Here is an 11,187-nt window from a genome sequence, read left to right on the forward strand (position 1 = left end):
ACACTTGAAAAATTGCGCAAAAAAGATGGCCACCTGCAATTGAATGCGTTGACACTTCAAAATACGTCTGTGGCATTGAACGCGCGAAAAAAAAAATCTTCATTTACTGTAACATTCAAATGGGTGAGTTTGACCCACAAACATGCCAGGAGCGTGAAACTGGAACTAGGACAACAGATTGCCTTCAACTTGAGCTCCAAATGTGTCTTTCATGACACATGGGCGCTTTTTCTAAAGGCGTCGTCTGCTGCCTGTTAAGTGCAGCGCTGCCCCCGGTGGCCGGCAGTCAGAGAGGCCTGCTATGGACTGACCTTTCACAAGAGCCCCGGGGACCTCTGGCTCAACACCCCCCCACCCTCATCCGACCGCCGCCCGCGGACACGGGGAGATGACGAGCCGCGCTTTGTGACGCCCGTGTAAATTATTGAAAACGGAGATGAGTCAACGCGCTGTAAAAAAATCATCGGCAGAGTGACAATTTCTTAGCTTTGATTGGCTCTTCCAGCAATTTGGACAAAGGAATGACGGGGTTTATTTTAGAGCGCCCTTCTTTGTTGCTATGGTAACCTTCCACATACCCCAGCCCCTCCTCCAAATTGCCCCTTAATCTGCCTGTCAGGTGATCGCTTTTTTCCACCTTTTTTTTTTTTTTTTTTCCGGCTAGCTTGTTTTCTATGCTTCCTGTCTGTTTTGGTGGACCTAATGGAGTCTGCTGGACGCATGGGACTACAATTGATCCGCTCACCACACTCACACAGACACTTAGCCTTGAGTGGTCCAGCTCACTCAGTGTCACGTTTCAGTTCCCTTCATTTGGAAACAGCTTGATATACAGTCCTTCACTTTTTTTTCAAAATATGTCAAAGATTTTTTTTCAGCCACTAACCTGTGCAAAGACTTAGATTTAAAAAGGCCAAAGATGCAGTGGAAATTTAACATCTTTAAACCAAGAGCAGCATCTAGAGGCGGAAAAAATATCACAGGTGCTTCATGAAGCCTCGTGAAGCACTTTTGGTATACTTTTGCTCCTCTAGCTATTACACTTGTGTTTAAAGATGCAGTGGAAATTTAATACATTTTCATCATCTCTAAATCAAGAGCAGTATCTATAGGTGGAAAAAATATCACAGGTGCTTCATGAAGCCTTCATGAAGCCTCATGAAGCACTTTTGGTATATTTTTGCTCCTCTGGGTATCACACTTCTGTTTAAAGATGCAGTGGAAATTTAATACATTTCTTTTGCACTTATCTTTAAGCCAAGAGTACCATCGAGAGGTGGAACAAATATTACAGATGCTTCATGAAGCCTCGTGAAGCACTTTTAATTTTTGATCCACTGGGTATCACTCTTGTTTGTTTATGAGTTTATTTGTTCGGACATTTTTTCAATATTTTTAGAAAATTCTGTTTATAGTTCAGTTTTCATTGACATGCACTGTCAGTTTTGACAACGTCCCCTTTTTGACCCCTTGTGCAGTATTTTGACCATTTTTGGGTCGTTTTCTCCCGCATCATTCTCGAAGTTTTTAGACGAGAGATGGTACACTCCTGCTGGTGTAATAACTAAATAATGTACCATTTTAAACGTTGACACGTTGTTGATCATCCGGGTGAAATTTCAGCTCCCTGATGTCTTCTTCCAATGATTCCCATTTGATGAGAAACACCTTTGATGGAAAGGTCAAAAGATTGGACAAAATTACGGATGTCTCGTGATGCAAGTCACTTTGTTGTCTTGCTGAGACAAAATGGACACAATAGTGGACACATTAATCGGATGGGTCTCAGGAAAACTTATTTAACAAATTTAATGTAATATAAAAGAAAATTTGCCAAATTTTTATATCTGTTTTTTTTCCCTGCAATTTTCACATACCCGGCATAGATAATATAATTTCCGTCCACGCCCATGTCTGCAGGTGGCGAACATTTACGATGACAATAAAATTCACAAGTCAAGGTAGGACTGTATCATATTTTGAAATTGTCCCTCGCTTGTAAAGCTCCTGCTCAGATGTCACCCCAAAATAGAGGAAACGCTACTGTTGTCTCAACCGCATCCTCTCAAGTGTGCATGTGGTGTCTTCACTTCTTGGTTGGGTGACATTTTTATTTCCGTAAAAGCGCCGGGGTGCTGACAGAGCTTTTCGTCCGAATCCTCCATAGACCCAAGTCGAAACGCCTTTATTTATCCCTCCGCTTCTTCTCGGGAGCCCAAAGCCGTCTCGGGAGGTAAGCAGATACAGAAATAGATTTTTTTTTTCATCAATAATCTTGTTTGCAAGAGAAGAAGAAGAAAAAAAAAACAGGAAAGAGGATGTTGAGGTCGAACTAGTCACCATGACTTTCATGTGTCTGACATATCCTGCCGAGACCCAGCTTACTTATTTGTGTCCACTCATGTGTCTTTTTTTGACGCCGAGTGGACTGCATCCCACCCGAAGACATGAGACACCATCGTAAATGCCAGGATGTCCTCAACTGAGCACACAGGGACTCCGTAGGGTAGCCCCAATGAGTCAAAGGACAAATGTCCACTAGAATGGACACAAATCAATCAACTGGCTCTCAGGAGGATATAAGTATTGCTAGTAGTAATAGTATTTTTTTCATGATTAAAAAATAAGATAATAATAATAATAATAATAATAATAATAATAATAATAAGTATTGCTAGTAGTGGTAGTATTTTTTTCATGATTAAAAAATAAGATAATAATAATAATAGTAATAATTTTATGTTACGTTCAGTAATTTATTACAGCATCAATTGTTGGCACAAGAGGGCGCTATGGAGTCAAATGTGTCTCAGGATCACAATGAACAAGGAGAAGAAGATGGAGTCCCAGTCCAGGGTGAGTTTGGCTTCTTCTCTTGAAAAAGCTGAGGGCTACTAATTCCAATTCTGATTCAGTCGAGAGAACCAAGATGATCCAGCCGACGTCGCTCAAAGACCCCAAACTGGAGAAGCTCAAAGATGTAAGAAAACAAAAAGTTACTGAAATGCTCTCATACTGCACTCTCACAAAAATGACAGGTCTTCAGCAACAACAAAACAAAGTGGCGCACATCATATTTTTCTAAATGCTCTCACACATAGCACTAAAACACTCTCACACAAATGACTAACATGTCTGCAAGGGTAAAATAATGTTCAACTATTTTTTAAGCTCTGTTTTAAGGACTGTTATGCAATCACACATATAATGACCTCACACATTAATAAAATCTGCACAATTGTGCTCTTACACATATTACTAAAACTTACACATACAAATGATAAGTTTTCAGTAGCGGTTCTTCAAATCATGTTTTTTTAGGTCAAAAAGGACGCTGGTGACATCTAAATTTACTCAAACTCTGCTGACCCACTCTCACATATATAGCTAAAACTCTCAGAAAAAATTAACATGACTGCCAGCAAAAAAAGAAAATTACAAAAAGAAAAAAAAAGAAACTACAACTAATTTTAGCCAATGACTTCTGAGATGCTCTCACATTTACTAGAAAGAATCTCACATAAATAACTGAGATGCTCTCACTTGCACACCACTGTTATGCAATCGCACATACACTGACCTCACACACACAAATTGCTCTCACTTGCACACTACTTTCAAGCTCTCATACAACTCACACAACACACACTACCAAAAGTTTTCTACACTAATAACACACACTACCGAAACACTCTCACACATACCCCTGTAAAATACCCCAATATAATACTCCTCCTATTCCTTTTACTTGTCATACTCAAAACACTCCTACTTTATGATCCACTGAAAAATAAGTTCCGGTAGTGTGTGAGAGGCCATGTTGAAGAATATCCCCGAAGGCCGGCGTGGGCTTCTCGCTCGCAGTAAACGACGGGGAAACGTGCGAGAAGCTGACCCACAAGCGCCTTTGACAGGCCGCATGTTCCCAAGCCGACGCGTGCGCATGAATCATACGTGCGGCGGCCGCTGAGGTGGAAGCTTGGCTGAAATTTTAATGAAGGTAATTATGGGAGGTGATGGGAACCAGATCGCGAGTTGGGGGGGGGGGGGGGGGGGGGGGGGGGCTCTCCTGGATGACAGCCCCCACCCACCCAGAAAGTGTCTCCCTCCCGCAAGTGGCAATGAATAAATAAGCTTCATGTTGTCAGACTGAATCTAGATGAGCTTCTTTTCCATCCAGCTCAGGATTTGGCGTTATCGCAGGATATTAATTAGGCCTATCAAAGGCCGTCAGAGCTCAATGCAGAGAGATGAAATGAACGTGTGTGTGTGTGTGTGTGTGTGTGTGTGTGTGTGTGTGTGTGTGTGTGTGTGTGGGTCTGGCCAGGCGCTGCTGGATTGGATCAATAGCACTCTGAAAGCAGAGCACATCGTGGTTCAGAGTCTGCAAGATGATCTGTACGACGGGCTGGTTCTTCATCATCTTCTTGGTCCGACGACGATATCGCTTTCCGCCTAGTACACGCACACGCTTACGCACGCCACACACACACACACACACACACATTGACAACTCTCAAAGACATCTGCCGTTGTGTAGGTTTTTTTTCATTATATAACATTTTGTATTAATATTTCATAAATACAAACTCATTTATACATAATATGAATATTGTATTTGAGGTCTTTGTTATATCCAAGTATGTAGTGCAAAACTCGTGAATTTTTAAGGGTACTTTTATAACAGAGTAATAATAGGAAACTGAAGCCTCATGAAGCACTTTTGATATTTCATGTTTGCTCTTTGAGAGGGCACTCTTGGTTTAAAGATGAAGTGATCATTAAATGCATTTCCATTCCATTAGCATTATTTTTTATACCAATAGCACCATTTAGAGGAGAAAAAAAACAAAACATTAAAAGTGCTTCATGAGGCTTCGTTTTCCTGTTACCTCTGTATTTATGAATTTATGCAGTATATGATATTAAAGCTATTTTTATTTGAGTTTTTCTAATATATATTTGATGCATTGCAATATATATATATATATATATATATATATATATATATATATATATATATATATATATATATATATATATATATATATATGTGTGTGTGTGTGTGTGTGTGTGTGTGTGTGTGTGTGTGTGTGTTGCTCCTCTACTGCATCACCTTTTAACCTTTTATCTTTAATCCAAGAGCACCATCTAGAGGAGTAAAAAAGTATCGCAAGTGCTTCATGAGACTTCATTATGAAATTATTACTAGATATGACTAAGAATCATTATTATTAAAAATCCTGTGTATTTGAATAATTTCCATTTAAAAAGGTATCTTATTTAATTGTAAAGGAACATTAAAAAAAGATATTATAATATAAAAAATATTAATGGTCGATTAGTCATTGCACTGAATATATTAGAATTATTACTGGTGTTGATAGATTTCCACAATAAGAAGTATTGTTGCAGAACTTTGATATGAGGCTGAAAGAGAAGAAAAAATAAAGGATGGCGAATGCTTGTCATTCCTTCTTTTAGCCAGGTTGGCCGGTGTGCGTTTGCCCTTGGATGAGATTGCGCTGACCAGCTCGGCTCAGATCCGCAAGCTGGACGCCGTCCTGGAGGAGTTGGACAAGAGGCTGGACCAGCGGGACATCAAGTGGGACGTCAGCTGTGAGTCATGCGGACAAATGGAGGCTCTGCTAATCATCTCAATCTGGATATTTTCTTCTTCTTCTGGTTAACTCTCGAGAGCCGGTCGATTCATTTGTGTCCATTATAGAGGACATTAGTTTTTGGTCTCTATATTTAGTCTCATTAAAGCTACCCTATTAAGTCCTAGTGTCCTCATTGGAGGACATCCTGGTCTTTCCAGTGATGTCTCATGGGATGCTGTGAAAATTGCTGTCTCGCTGAGACAAAACGGACGCAAGTGTCCTGCTGTCCTTTCAGTGATCCACAAGAAAGACCTCCTGGCTACGCTCCATCTGCTGGTTGCCATGGCGAGACATTTCCAGCCCGAGGTGGAGCTGCCCTCCGACGTCAAGGTTGAAGTTGTTCTGGTGGAGGTAAGTCGCCGCCTCGGGGCGCAAAAGTTTCGGCTCGAGTGCCAGCTGACGGCGATATCCGCGCAGGTGAGCGAGAGGGGAATCCGATCGGATGTTCAAACTGAGGTACTGACGGAGGAGAGGTGACAATCGCATTTTTTACCTTCTCTTCATCTGAGGAGAGCAACGTTTCATCTGCTTTTTTTCTTTCCCAGCAGCAATTCGGAAAGCCCCAACAACACTGATGGTGACTTTCAGATTTTTACTTTTGAAATGTCTTTAAGGTCATAAAATCTGTATCCCAAATAAGTGGACTTAGTGGTGGGAAAACGAAGCTTCATGAAGCAATTGTGCTATTTTTTGACTCCTCTAGATGGTGCTCTTGGTTTAAAGTTGGAGGCTAATGCAACGGGAACGGATTCAATTTGCACTGCAGCTTTAAAACAATTATGACTTTTAGAGGAGCAAAACAATTATCAAGTGTATCATGAGGCTTCATTTTCCCATCACTATTGTGGACTATACTTTTAAGGTAGTAAAAAACTTTAGTGATAATAATTACTGGTTCCAAAATGTATTATTGCTCATTAATGAATTTAAAGATTTTTTTTGGTCTACATAATATTCAATGGTGATGGGAAAATGAAGCTTCATGAAGCACTCTTGATATTTTTTGCTCCTGTAGATGGCATCCTTGGTTTAATCTTGTTGAAAAAGACAACATTCATTGGTACTGTAAGAAAAGAAGTGGGCAGTGTTTTTTTTTTTTTTTTGCTCCGCCTCTCAGGGGACGGTCATCACGTGGAGAAGCTGCTGAAGCTGGAGGCTCACCAGGTGGCGCTGGTCAAGCAGGTATGAAAAGTGGGTAGAGGGAGGGGTGGGAAAGGTGTAAATTTGCAGGAAGCTTCAGAGGGATGGATGTGACGGAAATGCAATTCATTAGCGTTCTCCTCGGACTTTTATACTCTAACCCTCAGGCCTTGGATTTTACCACCTTTTTGTTTCGTTTTATTTTGCATGGCATCAAGCTAGCACACCTATCGAGATGAACGCTGGAAACCCACCAGGGAACGACAATACTTTGGTGCAAATTGAAATATCAATGAATTAGATGAAAAAGCAAAGCGTGGAGAGTCTCCGTCACCAAAATGCTAACAACCAATCACCGCTCAGCTTGAGCAACCCAGAGCACAGGTTAGCTGTGATTGGATGTTTTCTGAGTCTCGAGAGCATGTGATGTCAACAGCAATATATATATATATATATATATATATATATATATATATTGCTGTTGACATCACATGCTCTCCCCTCTGAGCTCGCTGGGGGATTGAAGGGATTGAAGCCTCATGAATCAATTTTTTATCTCTTAATAATTTAATGATTATAATAATTATTGCAATCATAATTTTTAATAATTAATTTTAATAAGAAGAATAATTCAATAGTAATTTTCACACTGCAATTTTCATTGCACTAGCCTTTATTTTGAAACCAAGAACACCATCTAGAGGAGCAGAAAAAAAACACATAAAAACCATGCTGTTCATGAGGCTTCGTTTTCCTATCCCTAAATGAGCTACTGGCCCCAAATAACTTCAAAGAGGCAGCACGTTGACTCAAATGCAAGCAGCCAATCGTATTGTGCCCTGATTGGAAATCTTGAAATGTTTTTCTTGACTTTATCGAAACGTCTGTTGCCGTCGAAAAAAGACGGTTAATTTCACAGCTTTTGCACTCCCAGCAAAAGTGGATACACACGTGCAAAGAAAACGTCTTCCTGTTGTAGGACCTTCTGGACTTTGTCAACAAGCGATTGGGCAGCCTGGGCCTGCACGTGTCGGACCCGGACACGCAGGTACGAGCAAGTCCGTCTCGACGGACGGGCGAGATTTCGTCTCATTTTGCCTCTCGCTCGCAGTTTTCTGACGGCGTGATTCTACTGCTGCTAATCGGACAGCTGGAAGGGTTCTTCATTCCTCTCTGTGACTTCAGTCTGACCCCCGTCAACCACCAGCAGATGGTCGGAACCGTCACGCGTCAACGTCACCTCATATACAGGATTCAAGCCTGGGTTCAAGTTTTGAATTTGGGTTTCAAACATGGCGTAGGGTTTCAAGATAGGGTTGGAGTTCTAAATTAGGGTTTCAAATCCAGGTTAGACTTTCAAACTACGGTCTCAGACCAAAGATACGGTTTCAAATGAGGTTTTTGAACCAGGGTTAGGTGTCAAATTTAGGTTTTAAGCTAAGGTTTCATGCCAGATTTAGATAAGGATTTAGCGTCACAAGGTTTTAAATGAAGGTTATAACCCGTGTTGCATGTGTGTGTGTGTGTGTGTGTGTGTGTGTGTGTGTGTGTGTGTGTGTGTGTGTGTTGTTTTTGCCTCGTAGCTGGACAACGTGTCATTGGCCCTGAGCCTCCTCACTCATTCGGACCTGAACGTGTCCTCGGTTCAACCACAAGGTGGCAGCAGCGCGACTCCTTTTGACGCGCAATATGACGTCACGGGCCTGCGCGTTCACCGACACCAAGTCGAATGTTTTCTCTTTAGATGTGGTGGCTCGGGACGTGGCAGCCACGCTCAAGATTCTCTACGCTCTTTTCAGCAGGCACGGGAAGAAAGAGGAGAAAATGGCTGCCCAACGCGTTGGAGAATTTCATTGATGACGATCATAACTGTCCTATGTTGTACTCCAATCCTCTAGGCGGCAGTGTTTAGCTAAAAGACGCTCTTTCAGCCACACTTCTTATGTACTGTGTCTTAGCTTTGTTTTTCCCGCTTGGTATTCAGATTTGTCTCAAAACTAGAATTTCAAACCAGTTTGGGTGTCAAGACAGGATTAGTGTTCTCAAATTAGGGTTTCAATGGAGAGACGGATTTTAAAATCAGGTTTGAAAACACACCTAGGGTTTCAAGTGATGGCTGAGGTTTATATTAGGGATTCAAATCAAGGTTTTAAGAGAGGTTTAGGGCTGGTATTTTAAGAAAAAAAATCCATCATGGCTTCAAATTACACCTTGCACAGTATTTGTGCTTTTAAGATGGAGTCCATGTGAGACATTTCAAAACAAAGTAGCATCATTTCCAGGCAGCGCACAAAATGCAACCAGTAACTTTTCATTTCCGCGGCTATTTATCGGGCGGCGTCAACGATTCATCCGGTGGCCACTTTTAACATCGTCATTACATCGGACTTAACGCGACGAAGCAGATCCGCCCATGAACCCTAATGGACTTTTAACAGACTCCCCGTGACAGGATGTGGCCGAGGGCTCCTCAACGGCAGGAAATGGGCCTGCTTGTTTTCTTCCTTCTGGACTCTGATGGATGACCGTCAGACCTCTGGTGTGCGCCGGCGGGAAGAAGAAGCGGCGTGATTGACACAATAGCGATGAGGGCCTTGTTAGCGGTGTGTGAACAAAGTTTCTGGCGGTGCAGCAGGTGATGCGGTGGGTCAGGGGCAGCAGGATTCTTGATCTTCCGGCAACACAGACGACTCGTTTGTGTCCATCGATGTGTCCGTTTTGTCTCAGCAAGAGAGCAACATAAATTGCATCCCAGCTAAACACATGATGGATCATTGGAAAGGTCAGCATGTCCTCGATTGAGGACACTAGGACTTAGTAGAGAAGCTCCAACGAGTCCAAAGATATAGACCAAAACAATAGTCCGCAGCAGTAGAAACACAAAACCCCCAAAACGCCAGGTTTCTGACTATGAATAGAAGTTCATATCATTACTATAAATTAGAAATATAAAAAATATACATTTAAGAAATATTACATTTTTTTACACAAATATTACATTTAGAAACGTTCAGAAAAAAACAAAATATTTAAGGAAGACAGAAAAATATTTTTGAAAATTTTGAGGTGGAAGAAATAGAAATAAAATAATATAATTATTTATATAATTGATAAAAAAAATCCCCAGAATATTACAGGAAAACAGAAAAAATAAACAAAAAGAGAACAAAACACTATCCGCTGAAAAAAAAGCAAAACATTAATATAAATCATTATACTGTATAATTTATTTATGATTATATTAGTTATAATACATTAAAATATAAATAAAATATATAGATGCAACATAATTTGGAAAAATATTAAAATAAAAAACATTCAGGAAAAATCCCCAGAACAATACAGGAAAACAAAACAAAAAATATATAAAATGGAGAAAAATAATATAAAAATAAATATTATTATTCATTTAAATAAACAAAAATATAATAAAAACAATTGCATAATTAGAAAAACAATTTGCACAAATATTGCAAATAAAGCATCCAGAAAAAATAAAGGGAAATAGAAACATTATTTTTAAATTTGAGGAAAAAACGTATAAAGAATATAAATTATTATGTTGTATTATTATTGATGATTAATATTAATACAAATAAAAAATAAAGCAACATAAAATATAGTCACATATCTGGAAAAACAAATGAAAAGGTAAAAAAAATCCCCATATTATTAAAGGAAAACACAAAAAAATACAAAATGGAAATAAACATGCATCAGGTGGAAAAAGATGAAAATAAATCATGAAAACAGAAATATATTATTAAAAATTCAGAAAAAAAAAAAAAAAACTCATTGTGAGCGAGTCGTGGACACAAAAACGACATCCGTCCGAACACGCTGTAAAAGATAAAACTTTATTTCTCCCTGTCGTGACGATACAAATTCAACAAGTGCAATCAAGTGAGCACGGCACGCCACGTTCTACCTAGATGTCAACAACGTACACTTATCGCACGGGTGGCTCTTCCACTGTAAGGCAACGGTTACCATGACAACCGGCGGGGCCGACGCCCGCTCCCCTCTTCCCACTCTGGTAGTTTACTTTGCAGGGAGCGCCACATCACAAAAAACAAAACAAAAAAAAAAACATCGGTAAAGGGAAAAGATGATAACACCCCAGAGACGTCGCCATCTTTTCGCCGTTTTCCGGAACCTTCCTGGCGACTAATTAAAAAAAAAAAAAAAAAGGGTGGCAGCTGCGCGGGCAGGCAGAGGAAGGAGCAAGGGAGCGTGAATGAAAAGCGCGGCCAATTATTTCTCCCGTGTGTTCAAATGTGTTGGCGGCGGGCGGCCAATTAAACGTTAGCTCCTCCCATGGGAACCGAGCGGCCGCTAACGTCCCGGCAAACGCCGAGATGATCGCACATAACCGCAGAAGGGA

At 40.4% G+C, this 11,187-nt stretch overlaps 1 protein-coding gene across 2 annotated transcripts; it reads left to right on the top strand.

Moving 5' to 3' along the window:
• Positions 1 to 2,114: 2,114 nt before the first annotated feature.
• On the top strand, positions 2,115 to 8,861 carry parvg (parvin, gamma). 2 transcript variants are annotated; one of them, XM_088417423.1, is made up of 13 exons: positions 2,115 to 2,233; positions 2,753 to 2,856; positions 2,916 to 2,980; positions 4,328 to 4,430; positions 5,485 to 5,619; positions 5,899 to 6,014; positions 6,081 to 6,136; positions 6,212 to 6,240; positions 6,781 to 6,845; positions 7,783 to 7,851; positions 7,915 to 8,016; positions 8,387 to 8,459; positions 8,548 to 8,861. In XM_088417423.1, the coding sequence occupies exons 2-13, from the start codon at positions 2,793 to 2,795 to the stop codon at positions 8,658 to 8,660; spliced, it is 990 nt and encodes a 329-aa protein (XP_088273549.1). In that variant the 5' UTR covers positions 2,115 to 2,233; positions 2,753 to 2,792; the 3' UTR covers positions 8,661 to 8,861. The 2 variants fall into 2 exon arrangements, with proteins under 2 accessions (XP_088273549.1, XP_088273550.1); XM_088417424.1 differs by having other exon boundaries at positions 2,120 to 2,233; positions 6,209 to 6,240.
• The last annotated feature ends 2,326 nt before the right edge of the window (positions 8,862 to 11,187 follow it).

The sequence above is a fragment of the Hippichthys cyanospilos genome, chromosome 6, assembly GCF_059441005.1.
Source record: "Hippichthys cyanospilos isolate Australia breed blue-spotted pipefish chromosome 6, RoL_Hcya_1.0, whole genome shotgun sequence".
NCBI classification, from domain to species: Eukaryota; Metazoa; Chordata; class Actinopteri; order Syngnathiformes; family Syngnathidae; genus Hippichthys; species Hippichthys cyanospilos.